General features: G+C 49.4%; 1 protein-coding gene across 1 annotated transcript; it reads right to left on the reverse strand.

Moving 5' to 3' along the window:
• Window positions 1-4483: 4483 nt before the first annotated feature.
• Mogat2 (monoacylglycerol O-acyltransferase 2) lies at window positions 4484-25535 on the reverse strand. The gene is made up of 6 exons (XM_008844234.3): window positions 25390-25535; window positions 19995-20173; window positions 9441-9645; window positions 8941-9115; window positions 8109-8308; window positions 4484-5431 (listed from the first exon to the last, which is right to left on the reverse strand). The coding sequence occupies exons 1-6, from the start codon at window positions 25478-25480 to the stop codon at window positions 5277-5279; spliced, it is 1005 nt and encodes a 334-aa protein (XP_008842456.1). The 5' UTR covers window positions 25481-25535; the 3' UTR covers window positions 4484-5276.

The raw sequence follows: 25535 nt of genomic DNA on the forward strand, positions 1-25535 counted from the left end.
TTAGCCTTTAACGGCTGCGCTATCCCTCCAGCCTGAAAAATGACGCTAACAATCGCCGTCAACTAGGGCTCTTGCGGACTCCACCCTCGCGGCTATTTCGGCGCACGCCGGCAGGGAGTGCTGAAGAGGCGGAGGCTGGAGGAAATCGAGCTTGGGCAACGCGGGTTTTCCCCTCCTCAAAACACATCTGCAAATACCAATTCAAATGTATCCTCCAATTGAATTTTTCTTTTTCCTTTCGATTTTCTTTTCTTTTTTTTCCTTTTCCCTCCTCGGTGTTTCGTTCATTGGGTTTTTCACGCCCAACTCACCAAAACAGCTCTATAAGGACTGGACGCGTCAACTTGCCCAATGCTTGTGTCAGGTTTGGCAATGCTCGCCGAGTTCTTGATAGAAAGATTGTCTTCATTTTAAATTTAAGGACATTTAACTCTTAAAACCACCCTGATCGACTTGGTTGCCTTTGAGAATTAAATTCATTTCAAGTAAGTAATTGAATTTATAGTCCAGCTTAAACCAAGAGCCATGCTCAGTGATCACACACTGACACAGCCCCAGTTCTGGGTCTGCTCTGACCCATCCTTGTCCCGTGGCGGTGCTTGTCCTCGTCGCTGTTCTTTGCATCCATTGCATGTTTTGGAGCACAGCAGGGCTCACAGAAAATCTCCAGGAAACAGACATTTCCCCTAGATCCTCTGACCGGCATCTTACACATGCTTCATGGGTTTTTCCTCTATGTGTCTGTCTATTCACTTCCCATAAAAACCTGCTTTCATCCTTCTTGCACTCGGTGGTGGGTCTCCTCTTCTTCCTCCCTCTAGTCCTCTTTCTTTCTTTCCCCCGCCCCCCTTCTTGTCAAAAAGAAGAAGAAGAAGAAGAAGAAGAAGAAGAAGAAGAAGAAGAAGAAGAAGAAGAAGAAGAAGAAGAAGAAGAAGAAGAAGAAGAAGAAGAAGAAGAAGAAGAAGAAGAAGAAGAAGAAGAAGAAGAAGAAGAAGAAGAAGAAGAAGAAGAAGAAGAAGAAGAAGAAGAAGAAGAAGAAGAAGAAGAAGAAGAAGAAGAAGAAGAAGAAGAAGAAGAAGAAGAAGAAGAAGAAGAAGAAGAAGAAGAAGAAGAAGAAGAAGAAGAAGAAGAAGAAGAAGAAGAAGAAGAAGAAGAGTTGCTCCATCCATCTGCATGCTTTCTATATGGCCAGCTGGGTGTCCATCCTTTAGCGCCTTCTAGACAGCCTCATGCTGTGGCACAGGGTTGGAGTAGCCCAGTGTCTGAAGGTTCATCCATCACAGTGGCAGCTATCCACCACTCCTTGTCCTCATCCTTAGATGGAGTATGAACTGGACTGAGTGACTCACACCTAACCAACAGACTGAGGCAGTGTAATTCAGAAGTCATAAAAGGCAGGTGGCCACTCTACCCACTTACTTGTTCTAGAAGCTATGACACTGTAGCCCAAAGAGATGCCCAGGCCTACACGGCAAGGAATAGAGGCTCTTGCTAACAGTCACATGAGTATGGAGGTAAACCCTCCAGCCTTGTGCAAGCCTTGGAAGGAACAGCCCAGCCAGCAGTCTGGCTGCCACTCAGGAGACCCCTGAGCCAGAGCCACCAGCTAAGTCACTCCCAGATGCCCTCCCTCAAGAACTGTGAGTCAATCTAAATGTCTGTTTCTTAAAGCATCTGAATTTTGGAATGGTTTTTCATAGACAGCAATAACTAACAATTTTAATTACTTCCGAAGCAAAAGCCTAGGTCTTCCTCTCATCCCTACCTCAGGCCCAGCAGAATTGAGCCAAAGCCTTTGTGTGAGAATTATTATATTCAGCCAGTTGGTCAATTCTACTTACTAGGGATGCTGAGGCACACCAGTTCTCTCTCTCTCTCTCTCTCTCTCTCTCTCTCTCTCTCTCTCCCTCCCCCCCCCCCTCTCCCCCCCCCCATGTGTGTGTGTGTGTGTGTGTGTGTGTGTGTGTGTGTGTATGTAGGCACATGGTCTTGGCTCTCACAGGTTTCCGATCCATTGGGAGACATAGAAGTCCCTTCACGTATTGGTGACCATGATCCTTTTTCTCCCACAGCCAGCCCAGAACTGGGGGCCCACACTGACTCAGAAGAACAGATGGGGTAGCCTGAAGTGTGACACAAGACATATGAGGTGACTTGGGAGTAAGTGACATTGGCCAGGTCAGAGAGGAAGAGTGTTTGGAAGAGAAAGAGGAGCATACTTGAGATGGGGCAAGCACAGGAGAGGTGCACCCCACGATGCAGTGCAGGCAGGGTGTAGAGGTTAAGGGTTGCGAGGAATGGCCCTACAGGTGAGGCTTAGGGACATGTGATAAGGACCTTGAAGGCCAGATAAGGGGGCGTGGTAATCATCCTAAGCACCGAAGAGGACCTTGGAAAGTTGGGTTTTATTTGAGAGAGAGAGGGCCCAAGTCCTATTGGTGATGCTGAGTGTCTGTGGGGTGCCGAGAGCTGTAGCAAAGGAAGGGGTTGGTCCGGAAAAACCAGAGGGAACGCTTCTCACCCAAGGGAGTTAGAAAAGTTCCCCTGGAATAGACAAATCAGAGCTGAAGAACGAGGAGGAATTACCCAGACAACAGGAAGGTAATGGGAGGGGAAGGCGGCATTCCAGTCCGAGGAGACAGCATGGGCAAGATCACAGGTGACACTGAGTGTGGATGAGTGGTCCCTAGGACAGAAGCTTGGGGTAAGGGCTAGCTAGCAATGAGCTTGCAGGAATGGTGGAGGACAGGAGTGGGGTTGCGTTGACTTGAAGATGGACTTCATTTGTCCTCTACTGATCCCTCCAAGTCCTGTCCTGCTCCTGTGCCAGTAACTCTACCTGCCTGGATACAGCCACAGGCTCAGCTTTCCTCCAGCTTCCCCTGGGCTTGATCAGTAGAAGAAAGGGAGGAGATAGGGAGGGCTGGCACACTCCTGCTCTTGCCACGCAGGTCCCTCCAAGCCGCCTGCATCCCTGGCTTAGGGACCTGCTGCCTCCATTTGTCCTTCTAGGCTGCAGAGTGGTGAGAGTACCCAATGCCACAGCCATAGCTTACAATGTCATCCATTGTGGTTTCTTACCCCATGCATGTCCCTCAAGAAGTTGTTCCTTGCTGGGCGTGGTGGCACATACCTTTGATCCAAGCACTCAGGAGGCAGAGGCAGGCAGACCTCTGTGAGATCAAGGCCAGCCTGATTTACATGAGTCCCCAAAAGTGTTCTTCTATTACACTCTCCTCAGATTGTCCTCTGGTTTCTGCTGGGCCCCAGACTGGCACATATCTTGCCTGGCACAATGAAGGTCCACTAAGGGATTTTAAGTAGGAGAGTGGAATGTCAGAGGGAGGGAGAGAAGGAGATGGGCAGAGAGGCCAGGCTGACTGGGACTCTTGGGATACACTGGTTTTATCATGGTCACACAAAGGGGGTGGGGAGAAGGGTTCCACATAGACTTTCAGTTTCAAAGCTTTGATAGACTCTTGGCAGTAATGTCCTCAAGAACTTCATTGAATCCAACCCCTTACGTGATGTGATGTCATTCGTCCAACTCAGGGTGGAGTCTATTTCTTATTCCTGGCCTTGTGACTAATTTAGACCCACAGAACATGGTAGAATCAACACTGCATGCTGTGTGGCCTAGCATTCTCATTCTTTTGGAATCCAGTCATCACCAAGTACTACAGAGGCAGTCAGGATGAAGTCAGACCCAGAGCCCTCCACCCGAGAAGAGAGGCCCTACCATCCTGGCATACAGAGCTGTACCAGCCTCACCTCCCATGTGCCCAAATGCTGCTGCACCAGAGCTGAAATAACCCATAAAATTAGAAGAAATAACAACTCCTTGCTGCCGTCAGCTAGTTGGTGGCTTTGACTCAGCAGCAGATAATGCAATGAGCACATAGTCAACTAGTTGGTGGCTTTCCCTCCCTCCTTCACCATCTTTCCCTTTCTTCAAGACCTTGACTATGGCCACTTCCTCCAAGTCTTCCCTGGGCCAGAAGTTAGCACTCCCTTGTCTGACTTCAGTGCCTTCTTCCTGGTGTGACCCTTGTCTCACACTGCCAAACATTACGATACCTGGTACCAGCATGAGACACTGGGCACCTGTGTCACCGTACTCCTAACTTTCAGGTACTGTGCAGCATTCCACAAAGCATGTGGCATGGCTCAGTGACTAGGAAGCTGCTCACAGCAGTGGAGGTGGATAGCGTGATTCTGATTTGACAGATGCTAAAACTGAGGTTTAGAGGTGAGTGACACAGCCTCGCCTCTGCCTTTCTCTGCACTGGTCTTCTCACAGGCACATCCTTCCCCCTTCCTTTCCAAGGCGGCAAACAGGGTGATGGATCAGGGAAGGAAAGACCAGCTGTGACCCCGTCTGACCCAGCCACTGGTGAGTCAGGGCTCAAGAACCAGGCTCAGGGCTGACACCGAGGCTCCAATCAGTTCCCTTGGGTGAGAGAAAGAAAGGAAGAGAGGAGGCTAAAACAGAATCCTTTCATTTATTGAAGTGATCCATGAAGATCCCTCCTTTTGTACCAAGGCTGGGGCTAAAGTTTGTTACAAACATAAGTAAGAGACTTCCTAATGGAGCCTGTGTGATATGAGAACTGAGACCTCAAGATCATCAAGGTTAGGGAAACTGAAACTCCAAAGGAAGGGAAGACCTGCTCTCAGTCACATACCCAGTCAGTGACTAAGCTCTGTCACCAACCTTCTGGTCCCTTCTGATGGCCACTCCATAGTTCAGAGGACCCATAATCTGGAAGGAAACCTGGGTGGGTGTGGGGCTTACTGGTTACCCCTTGTCTCCAGCTCAGGGAGGAAAGGGTGTCCCGAGTGTAAGATGAGAGGCACACAGAGGAGAGGTCTGGGTGCTGGCTTCTTTTGCACGGCCACTCAAGGGTAGGGGAACCTTGTGCTCTCCTTCCCCCTGGATGTCCTTTGGTCATCTTTGAGTGATATTACGACAGTAGACAGAGACCTCAGAAATGATTTTCTGCCTGCTTCTTTCCCATTCCACGGATTGGCAGGCAGAGGCCAAGGGGGTCAAGGGGAGGCCTCAGAGCTTTAGCTGCCAGCATGTAAATCCCAGAGCCAGGGGCTGCCTTCTCTTCCACCTTGCCAGCTGTGGCTAGGTTTGCAGGAGTCCAGGGATCCTGTAGAGATGTGTTCAGCAACAATTCTGGGAAGCCATCTCCAATCACAGAGCCTCCTATGGGTTTGAGAATGCAGGCCCTGCCCTTTGGGGCAGCCCCTCCTCTGGCTGGGGTTGCTCAGCAGAACTCTAGGTGCTGCTCAGCTGGGATGTTGAACTTGAGCTTGTGTTCCTCAAAGAGGTTGCACAGCTCCTTGATGTAGAGCTGGTGGAGCTGGTCCACCTCCTCCTCTGATGGCTTCGGTATCATCTGCACCTCAATGGGCTTCCCCACTACAAGGGACAGAGAGGGACAGTAGCCCAGAGTGAGAACTACTGGGATCACAGGGGTCCTGGGAGCATGTGCCACCCCATGATCATCCCACAAGCAGGTGTCCCACTGTCATCATTTCCTACCCTAATTTCAGATACCCACCTCTCTCTTCCTCTCTCTCTCTCTCTCACTCTCTCTCTCTCCCTCCCCCGTGTGTGTGTATGTGTATGTGTATGTGTGTGCACATGTGTGTTCATGTGCATGTATAAGCATGTAGAGGCCAGAGGTTAATCTTGGGTGTCATTCCTCAGATGCCATCCACCTTGTTTGTTGAAACATAGTCTTTCTTTTGCCTGAGGCTCGCTCACTAGGCTGGCTGGCCAGTGAGCCCTAGGGATCTTCCTGTCTCTACTTTCCCAGAGCTAGGATTATAAGCACATGTCACCACACCCAGCTTTTTGTCACAGGTTTTGGGGATCAAATTCAAATCCTCATCTTTGTGTTTTACTGACTGAGCCATCTCCCCAGCCCTCGGGTGCTAAATTCTAAGATGTTAGGGCCACTCATTCCCAGAGTCTTAGGTACCATCACCCAATCTTCAGTGTGGTGGGCAATATGCCTGTACTTTACATGTGTTCTCTCCCTATGCAGACCAGACCTGCCATTAGTCCTACTTGACAGGTGATATAACAAGGCTCAGAAATTAAGAAACTTGTCCCAGTAACCAGGTGGAAATAGTACCAAGTTTTAACTGCTGGGGGCACACTCTACCTCCAGGATATGTGATTCTGTGAGTTCAAGATGTCAGAATTGGAAGTGCCTACATTTCTAGAATAAGGGGAAGTCACAGCCCAGGCAGCTCTTCTCCCCTGACTGCCATGCACACTAACCTGAAGTGCTTCCTGGTTACAGAGAGGAATCAGGAAGACCTCAGAAAACTTTTGATTCTGCCTGACTGGGAAGGCAGCATCCTGTTCTCTCCTCTCGAGAATAGCTCTGGAGACCGCAGTAGCATTCAAAGTCAAGAGAGCATTGTCACATGACCCAGCAAAGCTGTGATGAAAGGGTCTCCAAGTCTGTGCTTGATTTAGAAATGGATGACTGGATGGATGGATGAATAGATGGATGGAGGGATAGATGAATGAATGGGGAGGTGGGTGGATGAATGGAGTTGAGATGGAGGCCTCTTTCTGTAAATGTCAGAGTGAGAATTCAAGAAGAAAACAAAAGATGTGTACAAATAGCTGAAAAAAAGTCTATGCACTAAAGCTCATGTTCATTTCTTATAGGAAGGGCCCCTGGCGTCTAATTTGGAGGCTATTGATTGCTAGTTTGCACAGAATATTCTTTTTAAATTTCTCTTTTCTTTTTTTTCGGGGGGTCTTTTTTGAGACATGGTCTCCCTGTAGCCCCAGCTGTCCTGGAACTCACTGTGTAGAGCAGGCTGGCCTTGAACTCACAGAGATCCACCTGTCTCTGCCTCCCAAGTGCTGGGTTTAAAGGCATGCGCCACCACACCTGACTCTCTTTTCTTTTTTATGTATGTGTTTGTGTGCATATGTGTGTGCCTGCGTGTGGAGGCAGGAGTATATGTCAGGTGTTTTCCTCAATTGGTCTCTACCTTATTTTTCGAGACAGGGTCTCTCACTGAACCTGGGACTCATGGCTAGGTTGGCTGGCCAGCACACCCCAAAGATCCTCCTGTCTTGGACTCCCTAGCACTGGGATTTCAGGGTCCTACCCCTGTGCCTTGTGCCTAGCTTTTATATGGGTGCTAGGGTCAAACTCATGTCCTCATGCTGACCTAACAAGTACTTTACTGATTGGTCCATCCCACACAATTTTTAACACACTCGGAATGCTTTTCAAGATCTATACTTTCTCCCTGTAAGTCTCATTAGATCCTCTGGGTCACAATTAAACCCTCTTCTCTGGCCTAACAAAACGTCAGATAGATTCCAGTTCCAACCTCACCTCTGTTACCCAACAAGATGTGATCTTTGTGAAGCTGTTTAACTTCTTTGAGCCTCATTTTTCACAAATGAAATGGAAATTATACTCCCTGCCTCAAAGGTTTCTAGGACAAACTGAGGAGCTACATAGCAGGTGGCAAGTGTAGTGTCTAACACGTCCCTGCCCTCTCCTCTTGAGAATCAGTACTCAGCCCTTTAGTATCTTTGTGTCTGGTCTGTTCCAGCTCTTATTCCATACTGCCTTCTGGTAGGGTTCTCTCTCTCTCTCTCTCTCTCTCTCTCTCTCTCTCTCTCTCTCTCTCTGTGTGTGTCTTTCTCTCTCTCTCTCTCTCTCTCTCTCTCTGTATGTCTTTCTGTCTCTCTCTCTCTCTGTGTCTCTCTCCTGTCTGTCTCTCTCTTTCTGTCGTTCTCTGTGTGTCTCTCTCTGTGTCTCTCTCCTGTCTGTCTCTGTCTCTCTCTGTCTTTCTTTCTCTCTGTGTGTGTCTCTCTGTGTCTCTCTCCTGTCTCTCTCTCTCTCTCTCTCTCTCTCTCTCTCTCTCTCTCTGTGTTCATCCCCATCCCCATCTGGTATCTGACACACAGCAGCAGGTCCCCTGCCCTCTCCTTGAGAAATCAGTACTCAGTCACAAGGTAGGGGACATGTCTAGCCCATCTCCAAGTTCCCTGGCAGCATCCAGGGTCTTCTCCTTGTAGCCTGCCCTGCCCAGCCAGGACCTCTGCTCACCTACAGTGGTGATGGGCTGGCGGAAGGGCATGAGGCCAAAGCTGTACTGGAAGACTCCGCGACCATGAAAGAGAGGGAGAGAGATGCCCATGATCTTCTGTAGCGAGTTCTGGACACAGCGCAGCCAGGAGCCAGAGATATTCTCAACTTGGTTAAACAGACTGTTCTCCCCAAAGGAGAAGATGGGTACCAGTGCTGCCCTGAGGGGACATAAGACAGAATGTGTGGGTGAGCCTAGGGAGGCACAGACAGGAAGGTCACCTAGCAGGGACTCAGTGGCCAGGACTTAGAGCAGGGGGCAGAAGCCTGGACCAGGAGGAAGAGGCCTGGATTATTCCCAGACCTACCTGACTTCTCTCTGACCTTTGGTGGGCCTTCTCAGGCCTCCAGTCTCCCATGTGGTTACCATGACAGATAAACCAGAAAGTTCCAGAGCATCTTCCTGGATGTAAAACATCTTAACCTTTCTCCCAGAAAAATCTCCTTCTTACCCCAGCTGGTGCAACTTCCTGAAAGATGCCTCTCCACAGGGTGGCAGAGCAGCCCTGCACTACCCTCCTATCCCTTGTCCCAATCCCAGCTGTCTCAGCTCTCATGTCAGCTTTGGGAAACACATCACTTCTACCTAGTCCAATGGATTTCCTCCTCCTCCCCAACCCCATTTCTTGGGAAACCTCTAGGAATTTGACTAAGAGACACCAAATTATTAGTTTCATTGTGTATGACCTGAGAATCTCCTTACCAAAATAGAATCTGCATTCATCTTTGCTCTCTCCCCACCAAAATACAAACCTCCAACTGAACCCAGGGTTTTCTCCCCAGAGTTCCATACCCGTGCATCAGGGCGAGCCTGACAAAGCCCTTGCGGTTCTTCAGTAGTAGCCTGTAGGCTCCAGGCCTGGCGTCCAGTGCCTCTTGGGAGCCCCCAACAATGATGGCCAGCAAGTTCCCACCACCCTTCCTGTTCAGAATGTGACTAGCACTTGCCTTGTCTGATGTGACCAGACCTGGGGAGAGAGGAAGGTGGACAGATAAGGGGTGACTAGGCAGGACTGTGAGGATGGGTGTGGCCCAAGAAAGAGACCATCAGTAGTGTCCACAGAGGCCCTGGGCCCCGACTGTACCCTATTCCAGCTGGGAGTCACTGAGTCCTCCCACTTTCCCACCCCCTCATGGGCTCAGTACTGAGCATAGTCCTTCAAGAAGTTCTTCTTTGGGTCTAGCCTCCTTCACCAACGGCACACGGTCTTGGGGAAAAAACACAAAACTGTTGGCAGCCCTCCCTCAGATACCCCCTCCCCCACCTACCCAGGGCTAGGAGTGGAGACTCACCCCCCAACATGATGTAGTCTCTGTAGAAGGGAGCCCGGAACCACAAAGTCAGCATCATCAAATAGGGGCGGATGCCAGGGAAGAGTGAGGTGAAACCAGTGCTCTCAGTACACAGGTTGAGAAAGGCTCCAGCGGCCAGTACTCCATGAGGGTGGAAGCCCGCGATGTAGTTCCGAGAAGGGTCCAGCTCTGCAGTCTTGATCAGCTGCGGGGGACAAAGAACTGGTGACCCACAGCAGAACCTGCATGCCAGTCCTGACTCTGACACTCACTAGTGCCACTGTAGAGCTCTGGGTCTCGGGTTCATAACTCAGACAACTAGACATGTTGAGAGAGAGGCGTGGTGGGGTCAGCATCTGGTGATACTTTGGTACAGGCTGTGTCACAAACCTGGTGTTGGCTTTGGACAAGCTGTTCATGTCAGTGCTATCTATGAATGGGAACATTTGGCCTTGTCCCCAGAAGGCCCTGTCCCACGTGCTGAGAGACTCAGGTGAGAGGGGACTGGAATTCCCAGCTTCTAGACAGGATGTGAAGGATGGGAGGGTCACATGGAGGCACTACCATCCAGGAGAGCCCTGTCTTTAAAATTTCTTTTTGATTTTATGCATATGAATGGTTTTGCCTGCATATGTAAGTGCACCACATGTGTGCATTGCCCACCTCAGCCTGAAGAGGGCACTGAATCCCCTGGAACTGGAGTGTTACTAATAGTTGTCGGTTACCATGTGGATGTTGGGAAGCGAGCCCTGGTCCTCTGCAAGAGCAGCCAGTACTCTTAACTGATGAGCCATCTCTTCAGGTCTGGAAGCCCTGCCTTAACCGCCTTAACCTCACTCCGAAGACAAGGTGGTCCATCCACCCTGGGAATGAGTGCTCAGAGCTGATCAGCAGATTCCAGTCAGGCTAAAAGTACATGCCAACAGAGGTTGGCTCTAGTCCTGTGACTCCCCTGGTTTCCCTGAGCCCTGCAAGTGTCTCTACTGTCTCAAGGCCAGACCCTGACTCCAATCTTGTCTACTGTCTTTCCTGGGCCAGGGCAGAGACTCACACTGACAGATCAAGCCTGAGTGTCGAGGGCCCAAGAGTGACCACCAGAGAGGGAGTGAGAGCCACATGCCATTAGGCACTTCTATGTGAAGTGGAGTGGGGACAGAGGGGCAGAAGGAGCTGAGGAGATGGTTTAGTCAGTGGATAAAAAGAAACACTTGTGGGGCTGGAGTGATGGCTCAATGGTTAAGAGCACTGACTGCTCTTGCAGAGGACCAGGTTTGATTCCCAGCACCCACATGGTGGCTAGGAACCGTCCTTAACTCCAGTTCCAGGGGAATCTGAAGCCCTTTTCTGACCTCTGAGGCATTGTACAACAGGGGTGCACTCACATACATGCAGGCAATGCACTCATACACATGAAATAAAAATAAATTTAAAAAAAAGAAACACTTGCTGTACAAGCTTGAGGACCTGAGTTTGAATCCCCAGAACCCACATAAGACAGATGCACAGCTTGAGTGGCTATAGCAAGATGGGAGGCAGAAACAGAAGAATCCCTGGAAGGGCTGCTCTAGAGGGCCAGTTAGGCTGGCATATGCAGGAGGAAAACAATGAAGAGAGGCTGTCATAAATAAGGTGGAAGGCGAGGACCAATACCTGAGGTTGTCCTCTGACCTGCACTCATGGGCCATGCACACATATGCACACACACACACACACACACAAATGCTGCTCTTCATGAGTGGTATCTGAATCACCTGAGGTTGTCCTCTGACCTGCACTCATGGGCCATGACACACATATGCACACACACACACACACACACACACACACACAAATGCTGCTCTTCATGAGTGGTATCTGAATTCAAAGACTGTTGCTGGAGACCATGTTATAAGGGGACCAGTCCCTTGCCATGTTCTTTGCCTCTCAGTGTCCTGCACTCTGGAAGCTAACCCTGGGCAGGAGGCTCCCTGGTAGGATTGCTAGCAGGGACTTCACACCCCTCGTCCTTTTGTTGGGGGGGAGGTAACCCTTTCCACTGGGCTCAGTTTTGCTAGGGTGAAAGTTCTTTCTGTCTACAAGCTGAGATTTACGTTGGGTGATTCCCTAGGGACTCTTCTTGCTGCCTTTGGGATCGCAGAGGCCTGGCAGCCAGCCTCAGAGCAGCATGGAAGCAAGAATGGGGTCCTGAGCTTACAGAGCTTCAACTCCTCCCATCCTTGACCTCTGCAGACCCCCACCACACACACAATCTATCCAGACCCTCTGAGTCATCTCAGGGTCCTGTAGGAGGGCTGCAGGAGCCACAGATGGAGGGGTTGTTGCCTTCCCAGATGAGGCCAGCCCTTTCCACTAGTGCAAAGGGGATCTCTAAGATGGTGGGATTCCCAACAGGGCGCAGACTGCTGGCTTCTCTCACTGGGAAAGGTATTTGCTCAAGAGTGCACCTGGTGGTGGGTTTTATTATTATTTTTTTATTTTATGTATGCGCTGGATAGCTTCAGTTGTTAACACACTTGGAAAAGAGAGAACTTCAATTGTGGAATTTCCTTTATGGGACTGGCCTATGGGCATGCCTATGAGGCATTTTCCTGATTGTTGAGTGATGTGAGAGAGCCCAGCCCAATATGGGTGATGGCACCCCTGGGCAGGTGGTCCTGGGTTGTATAAAAAAGCAGGCTGAGCACAGAGCACATATTCATTATGAGTTATTTTCTATTTCCCCATCTCTGGTAATCCCTACCCAGATAAGCAAGCAAGTAAGCAGTGTTCCCCATCGTCTCTGCTTCAGTTCCTGGCTCTACGTCCCCACTTGAGCTCCTGCCCTGACTTCCTTTGAGGAAAGACTGTATTGTAAGCTGAAGTAAATCTTTTCCTTCCCAAGTTGGTTTTGTTCAGAGTGTTTTATAACAGCAATACTACATGGGTGCTGGGAATTGAATACAGGTCCTCTGCAAGAGCAGCCAATGCTCTTAACCACTGAGCCATCTCTTCAGACCCCTGGTGGTATTTAAAATCATTTTTTGCTCCATGTACTTGCTATTTCTAAGTGTTCATTCTCTGCCTATGACAGCAAATTCTGTACCTCCATGAAAGCAATGGGAAAATATTCTAAAATCAAAAGAATTGAACTGACTTTCATCCCAGTAATCCCACTGCTGAGGAATTTAGCCTAAGGAATTGCTTGGCACTTTGGCCAGACACCATCTGAGCAGTTCTATTAATGGAAGCATCGGATTCTTTTTTTGGTTATCTCAGAAATTTGGCATTTACTCAGACATCCACCAACAAGGCCTGTCTAGACAAATTGGGAAATGGGCACACAGGGGACTGCTGCAGCTGCAGAGGGGTACGAAGCAGCTCCGTCCAGTGGGGGGATGACAGCACGATAGCTTGTTAAGTGAGCAAGGCGTAGGATGGTGTGTGCAGAACATGGCAACCGAGTGGAGAAGGGGGAACAGTGGCTCATGGCTATACCAAACAGTGATTGTCAGAGCTGCTTCCAAGGATGGAAACCGGGGAGACAGATGTGGCATAGACTGCAGACTTTCTTCCTTCATCTGTTCCTTCCCTCCCTCTCTCCTTCCTTTTCCACATCCTTTCCTCCTTCCTCTCTCTATCTCTCTCTCTCTCTCTCTCTCTCTCTCTCTCTCTCTCTCTGGAGAAGGGGGAACAGTGGCTCATGGCTATACCAAACAGTGATTGTCAGAGCTGCTTCCAAGGATGGAAACCGGGGAGACAGATGTGGCATAGACTGCAGACTTTCTTCCTTCATCTGTTCCTTCCCTCCCTCTCTCCTTCCTTTTCCACATCCTTTCCTCCTTCCTCTCTCTATCTCTCTCTCTCTCTCTCTCTCTCTCTCTCTCTGGGTTGAGGACAACCTCAGGTGTCATCCTCAGGAACACCATTTACCTCCTTTGCAACAGTCTCTTAGTGGCCTGAAGCCCACAGATGAGGCTGTACTGGCTGACCAGCAAAGCCCAGGGGTTTCTCCTGATTCCACCTCCCCAATGATATAATTACAAGTGGTCATCATAACCTGGGATTTTTTCATGAGTTCTGGGGATCAAATTCAGGTCCTCATGTTTGTGAGGCAAGCACTCAACCAACTGAACCATCCCCCCAGCCCTACAATGGGAACTTTCATACTTAGCTTTCTGATTCCCTTTTGAATTTTGAACAGAAACACATTACAACTTCAAATAAATAAATGAACAAATGAATAAGTGTACCCTTGATAATGGAACATTTGTTTATAGAGAAATATCCCAGTGAGTGTGGGGATCAGTTCTAGGCAAGTGGACCAATGTTTGCACATGTGTTGACAGGTATAAGTGCACTGTGGGGTCAAATCTGTGCCTCCCAAGACATTGTATCTTTCTATGCTATAACCAGCCTCTGTTACCTGTACCCAACTATCACAGCATCATTGTGGAGATTACAGGCCATGTGTCCTAGGCATCCATGTCTCTAGTGCAAGCCTGTGTCAGAGGAGGTGCTCTGGAAAGACAGGAATGAGGGAGAAAAGAAAGGAAGCCAGTGGGAAGAACTCATGCAGCCACCTCAGGAGGACGGCAACCCTGACCCTAATCCTGTCCTGACACATCTCCTGAGTTCAACAGCAGGAAAGAGAGCACTAAGCTGAGTCTAAACACATCCCAGGACTGCGCCCCAACCTACATGGTTCCTCTGTTTTCCTTTTGTTCCACAGGACAGTGATGCCATATCCCTGGTGGGTTTGCAACAGCTTCCCATGAGGCAAAGGAAGAGAAGAGGAGGAGGCGGGGGTGGGGTGGGGGAGGAGTTGGTGAAGTGTTCTTGTTTCTCTGCTGCTCCCTCAGTTCTGCTAAAGGAGGGGAGGGTGGCCAAGCAAGGTGATGGCTGTCTAGGGAAACCCTGGCTGGGCACCTGACTTGAGGCTGGGCATGGCCCTGAGTGGTGGAGGCTGGAGAAGGGGACAGCCAGAGTGCTAGGCTCTGGGATTGCTCTCTTTTTATTGATATCATTTATGTACCATAAAATCCACCCCTTTAAAATATACGGTTAAGTACACTTTGAAATGTTGTGCAATATTACTACTAATTCCAGAGTAGGGTCACTGCTCCCGAAGGAAGTTTGTACTCATTATGAGTCACTTTTTCCCTCCCCAACCCTGGCAATGGCTAATCTGCTCTCTCTTTCTCTGAATTTGCCTGCTCTGGACAGCTCATAAATGGAGCCATGCACATATGACCTTTGTGACTTGTTCTTGGATTTATCAGAATGTTTTCAAGCCTCTCCATGCTGTGTTATAGATCAGAACTTCACTTCATTTTTATGGCCAAATATTTCATTGTTGTGAACATATAGTGTTTTGTTTGCCCACTCTAATATTAGTTGATGGACAACTGAATCATTTCTGTTCTTATGCCAACATGTTTTCAGTTCTGGATGAAGGGCCTGGAATGCTACTTTTAATCCTATAAGGGCTTCCTCAGTGCCTTCCCAGAAGACCACAGCACTGTGCAGGGCTCTGTTATACCAGCACAGTCCTGCCTCTCCACATGGGCCCCGTGCCTTCTCGTGCCCTTGTATGGCCCACATGCTGCAGGGTCCTCTGTACTCCTGGCTCTTTCAGAACACACGAAGCACCTGTACTGCTGGCTTGTTACATTCACCAGGACCCTAAGGGCTGGGTGCAGTGTGATGGCCCCAGTGCACAGGTGAGCAAACTCAGTGCAGAAGGGCTAAGAGACCGGTCCAAAGCCCCGAGTGGCTGGGACATGAGTCCTGCCTTCTCTGCAGAGAGCACAGATACAGGGTGGGAGAGAGCTAGGAAGCCTCTGTTCCAGACCGGGCACTCAAGGCTAGCTTTGGAACTTTTTAGTTGAGAGATGCAGGCTACTGCCATGAGGTTCTTGCATCAGCAGCCTACCTCACTGCTCCAGGGCAAGTGGATCAATGCTTTAATGCAGGAGAGTGGTTCATAGTCTGTTTATGTACCTATACTAGTTGGCAGACAAGCAGGGTCTGATTCAGTAAGTCTGATGCTGGCCTTGGGCATGTGAGTGCTGGTTACTTGTATGTATGTGAATGTGAGCGAGCGCGTGTGTGTGTGTGTGTGTGAGCGTGTGTGTGTGTGTGTGTTGGGTGGCTATGTACATGTGTTTGGGTAGGTAAGTGGGCTTGTGTGTGTGTGTGTGTGTGTGTTGGGTGGCTATGTACATGTGTTTGGGTGGGTAAGTGGGCTTGTGTGTGTGTGTGTGTGTGTGTGTGTGTGTGTGTGTGGTTTGGTGGGTGGACGGACACATGCATGTGTATGCAGGGCCTGGAGTCCTTCACTGTTTCCTCCACCACAGCCAGATAGAAGGATGAAGGGAAGGCTGAGTATTCTCCGTGATTCTGCTGTGGCCTATGTGACCCATATGGCCCTGGGTCAGGGTTTGTCCTCCTCAGCTCTCAGTTTTCTGCCCCACCGTCCTGCCAAACCATGGAGTCATTTAACTGATACTGCTATCTGTGGACATGTTCTCTTGTTTCTAAGATAAACACACACACACACACACACACACACACACACACACACACGTGCGCACACACAGCCTAAACAAGACACACCTTACAATTCTAACTGAAGATATGTGTTTTATGTCCCATACTGTATTATGTTTTTACCACTGAGCATATTATAGAGTTGAAGAAATACAGCCTGTGCCAAACCCTGAGAGCCGAAAAGAGTGCCCAAGGGGTAAACAGTTCCAGGACCAACTTTGTGCCATGCAGGGTGCACACATCAACCCCCCCCTTATCTTCCATGGTCATCCCTGGAGCTGCACTGGTTTTGGTGTCTGTGCTGGATAGGTTTAGTGTCAACTTGACACACCTGGGTTGAAGGAGCCTCAATTGGGGAATTGTCTCCATTGGACTGGCTTGTGTCTGTGTCTGTGGGGTATCTTCTTAATTCTTGAGTGATGTGGGAGGGCCCAGTCCACTGGGTGATGCCACCCTGAGCAGGTGGGCCTGTGTTGCATGAGAAAGCAGGCTGAGCAGGGGCCAGGGGAGCAAGCCAGTAGGCAGAGTTCTCCATGGCCTGTGCTCCAGCTCCTGCCTCCAGGTTCCTGCCCTGAGTTCCTACCTTGGGCTCCCTGATGAACTGTGACCCAAGAGATGTAAGACAAATAAGCTCTTTCCTCCCCAAGTTAGTAGTGGTCAGAGTGTTTTGTCACAGCAAACAAACCAGAACAGTGCCCAATGCATAAAGGAGGAAACTGGGATATGGATTCATGAGCTTGCTCCTGCTCATACAGTTACTAAAGGGGCAGAGCCTGGTCTGAATCCAGGCAGCCAGGCTCCACATGTGAACCCAGCTAGCTCTGTGCCCTGCATGCAGAAGCCCCTGTGTGAACGGTGGTGGGGATTAATGAAGTGGAGGTGTACCCCAATCCCACCCAATCAATCACATGGCTTATGCTTGGCAAACTGGGATGGTAAAAGGAGAAGCAGGTAAGAGCTCAGACTGCAGGGACTTGTAGGCTGCAGCAAAAAGAGGTTTTATCCCAGGAAAGTGTGCAGTGTGGAAGTATGGGCAGCAGAGGGTGCTGGAGCAGGCAGAGGGCAGAAAAGTGGAAGAGGGTAGCAGGACTTAGGGTTGGAGAGGAAGGAGGAGTTTGAGAGGGGAGTTTAGGACCCAGATCCCAGGCTCTGGAGCAGTTGTGGCCACTGAGGCAAGTTGATCCCTACCATGCCTGTGTCTGTAGATATTTTTCATTGTCACAGCTGAGAGACGGTAGTACAGGTTGCTGCCAGGGATAGCTGCCGGGGATAAGAATAGTCAAAACAGAATTTTCCAGTCCTGCTTGTCAGTAGGGACTGAGAAAGCCTCCTGGAAGTTTCCTGCTGGGAGGGGCAGGGGAAGGGGTGGGAGGTGGTCCACACTGTCCCAAGCTGACTCCGAGGAGGATCGATGTGATGTGGGCAGCATTTCCTGACCCCAGGTCATGGCTGTGGCCACAGAACTTGGTCCTTCTCAAGGTCTTGGCCTGTGTGGACAGTGTTTGCATTGGGTGATGCAATCTCCACAGGGGCCACCCAGCTCATTTTGCTTGTGTGATGTGGTGGGGACAGCTTTCCCTACACAAATTGCCTGACTCTCCACCAGTAGATCTTAAGGAAGCAGTCAGGATACTTTAGAAGGCTCCAAGGTACAGACACAGTGTTCTAATTTTGCTTTAAAGGTCCGTCTTCGGGAGCTTGTTCATAAAATCACAGTGACGACTTATCAAAGTATGATGTCCAGAGGACCACTTGTATTTGATAGGGGAGTCCAGAGGCTTGTGACTTCGAGGGGAGTCCTAGCAGAGCCGGGGTGGAATGATGCTCAGAAGGGAGGGAGGGTGTTCTGGGAGGTCTTTGGGAAGGGAGTGCAGTCTGCAGGCAACAGCCACCCCGACTCACTCCCAGTCTAGGACAGGCACAGCCTGACCTGACAGCATCTCGTCATCTGCTAGCCACTCATGGTACTACACAATCTTGGCAGGCACTGCTGAAGGAGCCTGAAGCAACATGGAATTTCTGCAAATCAGGTATAGTGACCTACACTTAAAATTGTGCTGAGGCTGAGAATCCTCCTCGACCGCCCCCCACCCCCACACACACACCGGGAAAACTCCCGGCTACCAGACCAGGGTACACTGACAGCTAGCAGATTCAGTTCCTGAGAGTGACCTCTAGGGGACTCCACTGTGACCTGAAACTCTCCAGCCTCAGTGCAGGCTGCCTTCTGTTTCCATCATACTGAGCTCCAGAATCCTGCTCAAGAGTCCCCTGGACAAGCTCCTGGTCTCTGCCTTTGCTGTCCCCTTTGCAGGTAACCTTGCTTCTGGTGAGCTCAGGCTTCAACTCACAAGTGGGAAGTGAAACCAGAGCCAGAATCTACAAAGCTCGGTAGAGACCAGAACTGCAGAGAGGTCACTTTACACCTCCCCAGGCTACAGGCCACACACTCCCAGGGGAACTCTGTCCTTCTCCACAGTGGCTGGAGAGAGGAGAGGCTGGCAAAGGGGTTCAGACTCACAGAGCTCAGAGGTCCTGGGGTGGGGACAGGAGACTCTGTCTAAGACTTGCCCATGCTCACTCATAGGACCCAAAAAGTCATTGTGCTGGGGAGACCCTGCAAGGGATCCCTGAAAAGGAAGCAAATCTGAAGGGTGGAGGGGACGGTCCCTTACCCAAGTCCCCTAAACTGGTCCAGGTTCCCTGACCTTTGACAGGAAGATGCTCAATGCTCTGCTAGCCCCTCCCTGCCCCCTGCCAGCCCACCCACACCTGTCTTGTTCTTTCTTTGGAGGTTCTCCCTGCTCACCAGGGAGCTAGGGGCCTGTCACTGTTACCCAGTCCCTATGGCCCCCAGGATTCTCAGAAAGGTACAGGGCAGAATCCTTGACTTTGTCCTGGTATCTCATGAGGCAAGCAAGTTGTTCAACCTTTGTAAGCCTGTTTCCTCCACCTCCTCCCCTTCTGCCAGCTAGGGATTTGATTCCTGGAGGGCAGGAAGAGGTGGAGCTCCTGGACTGAGAGGAAGCCCAGCCTGGGTAAAGGTCAGAGTATCCAGACTCCTGGAAAAATGTCCCACTGACTCAGTGACATAGTGTTGGACTAGCTACTGAGATTCTCCAAGGCCTTTGTCTGTACAGACTGTTTGAATCCATACTGCCCAGGAAGGAATATGGCATCTTTATCTTATATATGATCAAACACAGGCTCAGAGAGCCTGGGCAACTCACTTCAGGTCATACAGCTGCTATGTGGCAGACTGGGATCAGGAACTAGTCTGTCTGGCTCCACACGCAATGCTCCAACTTCCACAGCCTGGCCTCCTGCATCCCCACTGCCTTCTCATCCCATCAGTAAGCCATCACTGACTGTGATGTTCAGGGTTAAGTCCATCTATAGCCTTTTGAAGGGGCTTCAGGGCCTGCTCACTGAAGTCAGGAATCTGCCAACCTTCAAGTCCAGGGCCAAATCACAATGAACACAAGGTGCTATGAACCAAAGATGGAGGATTTGAGGACATTCCAGGTAGGAGAGGGTCAGTCAGCTTGTGGATCCATAGGGATACTGAGGTCTGTATAGGACAAGGACACACATCCTGCCAGAGGCAAGGCAGGACAGAATCTGAGGTCAGTCTCATACCAAGCAGTTGTTAAAATTGTAAGAGAACTTTCTGGGTAACTTAGGTCACACCTTTGAATCTCCTTATCTGATGAGTGTAATTTGAGGCCAGATGGTCTCATAGGACCTGCTATTTGTCACCTCCACCTCAAACCTGGACTGCTGATGGCTTTGCTCCCATAAGACATGTATGGCCTCTTCAAACCACATGCATTCATCAGTCTTCATATTGGCCCAAGATCTCACAGCCAGAGAGAAGTGATGCTTTTCGAAGAGCCTTGTAAGTGGTAAAGCCCAGGCTCCTGCCTCCAAGTCAGCCTTCTGCTCCACAGGCCTCATGCTACCATGGATATGACAGACCCCCAGGGCCCTCCTGTCCAAGCTCCCATCAGCCAGCCCGGTACTCACAGAGACTGGGAAATAGTCCTTCATGTACCTCCAGATGGCCAAGCGTCTGAAGAACTGGATGGGCCGACCCCCCCGTTGAGGTGTGTCCCAGTCCAGGTACCACCAGGTGGCATACAGGATGGACAAGATCCAGAACCTCGTGAACAGGAGGCCTATGAAGATGATGATGCAGATCTGGGCTGGGAGAGATGCAGGAAAGTGAGGGGCCCGAGGTGCTGCAAGGCAGGCAGGTAAAACCCCTCTGTTGCATGAGGAAGCTCTGCTGGTGAGAGCTGAGAGACACATTAGTATTTTCTCTACCCCTGAAGCCTTCCTTTTTTGAGGCTGAATAATGCTCCATTGTGTATAGTTAACACATTTTGCTTATCCATTAGTAGATACTTAGATTGCTTCCATATTTGCCCTTTTGTTTTCAAATACTGTGGAATTATTTACTAATAACAAACTAGAGAGGTTTCATATTCAAACCCAGATAAATGATGTCTGTTGAAAACTGGACAACAAGACAGCCTACAGTCAGCATTGCCAAGGGCAGCCTGTCCCTCCAGCTATCTCCTCTCCTTCCTGGGTCATCCTGCCCCAACCCGTACAGGGCTTTATCATCACACTAGTCTGGATTCTTGCTGGTCCTTGAGAGACAGGAACAACAACAACTTGTGACTTGGTTACATTTCTGTTTGTCTTAAATATTTTATAATAAAAACTTTTCAAAGAGAAAGTTGTAGAGGACTCGGAATAAAGTGCCACATGTGTGTGAACAGAAGGCTGAAGGAGCCCTGGAAGCTGGAGACAGGAGACAGGACACTAGGAGGCAAGGAGGGGAGAGAGTTCTTAAATGTTATCTATTTACATTTTACATTGAAATGTGTTCTATTGGAAAGAAGCAGCTGTAGTACTGTGCACCTGTAATTCCAGTACTTGGGAGACTGAGACAAGAGACCATGAGTTCAAGGTCAAGCCTCAGCTACATAGAGAGATTATACTTCAAAAAAATGTTATAAGGCTAGAGAGATGGCTGCTCTTGCAGAGAACCCAGGTTTGGCTTCCAGTACCCATATGGCAGCTCACAACCATCTGCAACTCCAATTCCAGAGGTTCTGATGCCCTCTCTGGTCTCTATGGGCATTATTCACACATGGTGCATGTGCACGTGCACGCATGCGCTCACACACACACACACACACACACACACACACACACACACACCACTCACACACATAAAATAAATCTTAAAAACACACACATATGTTTTTATGTGTGTGGCGGGGGTATATGTGTGTATGTGTGTGCTTGTGTGTGGGTGAGTACATGCATGTGGAGGCCAGAAGTAATGTCAGGTGTCTTTCTCTAAGATTCTCCATGTTTTTTTTAAGACAGGGTCTCTCATTCAATTTGGAGCTCACTGACTCAGCTAGACTGGCTGGCAGGCGGGTCCTCTTGTCTCTGCCTCCACACAGCTGAATTACAGGTGCTTGTTGCTACAGCTAGCTTTTTATGTGGGTGCTGGGGATCAAACTCAGGCCCTCATGCTTACACAGCAGTTTACTAGTGGAGCCATCTCCTCAGCCCCATCCCCAATTGTTTTTGTTAAAAAAAAAAAAATAGAGCCTTGGGTAGAACTTTTTCCCTTTGTGCCAGAAGTCCTTACAGTGGCTTCCACTTAAGAAGACTGGCTTTCCAGAAGAAAAGCTCATTGTTAGCAATGGTTGCCTGGAGGGCAAGGTTATGGGCAGTCTTTTATTTTAAAGGTGCACATGCTGTTCCAATACATTACAGAAAGGATTACTTTAAAATTTTTTCTTTTATTTATTATTTTTATTTTATGTGTATGTGTGTATTGCCTGAATGTAGGCAGGAGCATCCCTGTCATGCAGTGCCCATGGAGGTCAGAAGAAGGTATCAGATCCCCTGGAACTGGAGTTACAGATGGTTGTTAGCCACCATGTGGGTGCTGGGAATTGAACCTGGTCCTCTGCAAGAGCAGTCAGTGCTCTTAACCACTGAGCCATCTCTCCAGCCCAGAAAGCACTGCTTTGGCAGTCAGGAAAAAAAGAAAAAGAAAAAAACAGAGGTTACTTTTACCTTTGATCAGAAAACTGCACACTACTCCACCATCCCCTAACTCTGGGTTTATCCTTTAACCCGTTAACAGACAAACCCAGACTGTATCCATTCAGCAATTTAAGAAGAGAGCCTCTTTCAGATAATCCTTACAACCCTGAGGTTTCTTAAACCCCTACTTTCTGGAGATCCAGAGAGGGTATGTACACTTGTTAAGATCACACAGCAAGCAGTAGGAGCAGACCTAGGGTTCAGTGCTACTACCTAAGCCATATTTGCTTGAAACCATTCATTCATTCATTCATTCATTCAACAAATGTTTATAGACTCTAACTCTTCCAGGAGCTGGACCTACCTCAGGGACTGAAACAGAGCAATAGTTTGAAGGGACCTTACTCTCCCATGAGAGAGACTGAGTTGTATAGCGAGGAAAGGAAACTGAGAACAGTGACCATTTGGAAAGAATTTAACTTGGGGCTCCAAGTCTTTGGTGATTGGTCCTATTTGACTTTTCCAGATACTTCTGTGCCATTTTGAAAAATGCACCCCCAGTGTACAGCTTGAACCAGCTGTTCAGTGGATGCGCACTACTCTTTCCTACTCTTTTGTGTTTGCCATGCCTAGGAGACTAGGTCTTCTACCTTAGACCCTCATTATTTTTTTATATGTGTATGTGGTATGTGTACATGTGTGTATACATATTCTTATATATGTAGGTACACATATGTATATGTTGACATTAGGTGTCTTCCTCTATCATTCCCCACCATATATATTGAGTCAGGATCTCACCCTTGACCCAAGAGCTCACCAATTTGGCTAGTCTAACTAGACCGGTTGCTCTGGGTATCCTGTCTCTGCCTCCTGTACACTGAGATTAGTGGTAGGCCACCTGGCTTTTACATGGGTTCTGGGGATCCAAATTCTGGTCTTCATGCTTGCCCAGCAAGTACTTTATTGACTGAGCCATCTCCCCAACCCAACCCTCACTTATCTTTAAAACTGTCCTTGAGTAGCAAGTCGGTGGACCCCACCCCTACCATGCTGCCTCTCACCTCACCTCTCTCTGTTATGACACTGCCCAGACAGTGACTTCTCCCTTTCAGTGACTTCATTTTTAAATTTTTTATTTATTTTTTATTTTCTGTTTATGAGTATATTGCCTGCATGTATGTAAATGCACCTGTTTCATGCAATGTCCACGAAGCTCAGAAGTGGGTCTCGGATCTCCTGGAACTGGAGTTATGGACAGTTGTTAGCCACCATGTAGGTGCTGGGACTCAAACCTAGGTCACCTGCAAGAACAGCCAGTGCTCTTAACTGCTGAGCCATCTCTCAGCCTCTTCAGTGACTTCTTCCCAGCAGTTCCATTGCCAGTTAAGACCAATTACTTTCAACTCATTTCTTAAGCTTTCTCTTCCAGATGGCCCAAAGTTCAGTGAGGACAGCCAGCCAAGCATGAGATTAGGGGCTGGAGAATTGGCTCAGCAGTTTAGAGCACTGGCTGTTCTTACAGAGGACCCGGATTTGGTTCCCAGCACCCACATGGCAGCTAACAACTGTCTGTAACTCCAGTTCCAGGGGATCTGATGCCCTCTTCTGACTTCAGTGGGCACTGCATGACACAGGTGCACCTACCTTCATGCAGGCAGTATACTTATACACATAAAATAAAAAATTAAAAAATAATAAAATTAAATTAAAAGTGGCAAATTATGTAGGTGCTTAAGTAGCAGTTTAAAATGTACTCTTAAAAATATGAAAACCGACAGCTGGGGCTACAGGGAGACCTTGTCTCAAAAAGAGCAAAAATATCTATATATCTATATATATATATCTATATATGAAAACCACTTTTGGATCTTTGTGCAGAAACACTCAGTCTGGGTTTGACCCATGGGCCCTGATTTGATGACTACTGACCTAGACTTTGCTCCTGCCTTTGATCTGTCCCCTCACACCTTCAACACAGCGGACACCTCAGCTGTAGCCACAAGGGCCTTTAATATGTAGGCTGGACTTTGTCATTCCCCTCCCTCAGCCTGTGGCTCTCCTTTGCCCTCAAGATAAGCAGTAAGGTAAAACCTGCCATTCTTGGCATGAATGAACCCAGAACCCTTTCCTGGTTGCTCTCCAGCTGGTCCTCCAGGGTCCAGGTGGCTTTAGCCCCTGTGCTATGCTCCTGACTGTACTGGGTCTCTTTAACAGCTGCAGGGCTGGGGTGGGCATATTCTGTTAGACACGCTCCTGCTTTCAAGGTCACAGGAGACCGGCTGAGTCTGCTGTCCCTCATTCCTTGTGAGCCTGTGGCAGTGGCCTATGTGGCTCTGGGCCCCCAGTGCCCTTTGACCAAGGCAGCCCTGAGCTTAGGCTTTCCACCCTGTTTTCTATATCCATCAGCAGTTTTCTATGTCCACACCTCCTCAAATTGTCCTCTGCCTCTACCCTCTCTCTACCTGTTTAACTTTTCTTCTTCTGGAAGGAGGAGCCAGGGCTCCTGATCCACAGCCTTTACAGTGATAAACCTTGTGGCTACAAAATCATGAGGCGGTCCTGAGGGAGTAGATGCACATAGGTGTGCGTGCATGCGCATGTGAGACCAACACTTACAGAGCCTGTGAACAGTTTGACCACCAGTAGCTCTGAGCCCAGGCTGAGCCCCAAGCACTGAGGTAGTGGTTTTTCCCCAGGTCTGGTACCAGCAGAGGAAATGAAGCATCCCATGGGCTCCCAGTCCCTCTCCCTTCCCAGTCTACAGTCCTAAGCCCTCTTCAAAATATTCCCTACAGCAGAGCCGGAGTCTCAGTCACACATCAGTCAGTGAGGTGGGGTAGGGCAGGGAACACCACAGGGCCCACACCACAGGGGCCAGACTAGGTCTGCACAGGGCAGAAATACCTACCGTTTTTCTGCATTTAATTGGCAAAGACCCCATGGGGTGACATGGTCACCCCCATCCTGCAGACCACGAAGCAGAGGTGAGGCGCTCTCCCTGTTCCCTTCTTTCCAGCTCTAGTTCCAGCCCACTTTTTCTAAATGGCAAGATGAACGTCTGCCGTCTCAGAGCAGCCTGAGACAGCAAGAGTTTTCCCAGCATCCGGATCTATTCCTCAACAGCCTGCAGCAAGAGCCTAGGGTGACCTGCAGCAAAGTCCAGGAAACTAAAAGCTGCCCTCAAGACCACCCTCCCTGCAGAAGGCTCTGGTACATCCATCCCACAGGCCTCTCTGGACAGGCTCTCTGAGCCCAGCAAAGCGCTCTCTTGAATCTTTCCATCATGTGCTCCAGCTGGGGCTGCCCTGCCACTCCCATGTGCCCGTAGCCACCCTCTTACCCAGGGCCAGGAAGGAGAAGACCCACTGCAAGACTGCGAAGGTCTGCAGCCTGCGCTCCCACGGCACATTCAGGGGCGCGAATTCCACCATGCTGGCCTGGCTTCTGGGAGGCTTGGGACACAGCGGTGCTCAAGGCTGAAGGGGC

Source organism: Nannospalax galili, unplaced genomic scaffold, assembly GCF_000622305.1.
Source record: "Nannospalax galili isolate Female #2095 unplaced genomic scaffold, S.galili_v1.0 scaffold278, whole genome shotgun sequence".
NCBI lineage: Eukaryota > Metazoa > Chordata > Mammalia > Rodentia > Spalacidae > Nannospalax > Nannospalax galili.

Bases quoted from the DNA above. Each gene is read 5' to 3' on its own strand.
- Mogat2 (XM_008844234.3), bottom strand. From the start codon at position 25,480: ATGGTGGAATTCGCGCCCCTGAATGTGCCGTGGGAGCGCAGGCTGCAG. The intron at 20,174-25,389 runs GTAAGAGGGTGG...CATCTCTCCCAG, and splicing joins CTTCTCCTTCCTGGCCCTGG to CCCAGATCTGCATCATCATC. The intron at 9,116-9,440 runs GTGAGTCTCCAC...CTCTCTCCCCAG, and splicing joins AGACTACATCATGTTGGGGG to GTCTGGTCACATCAGACAAG.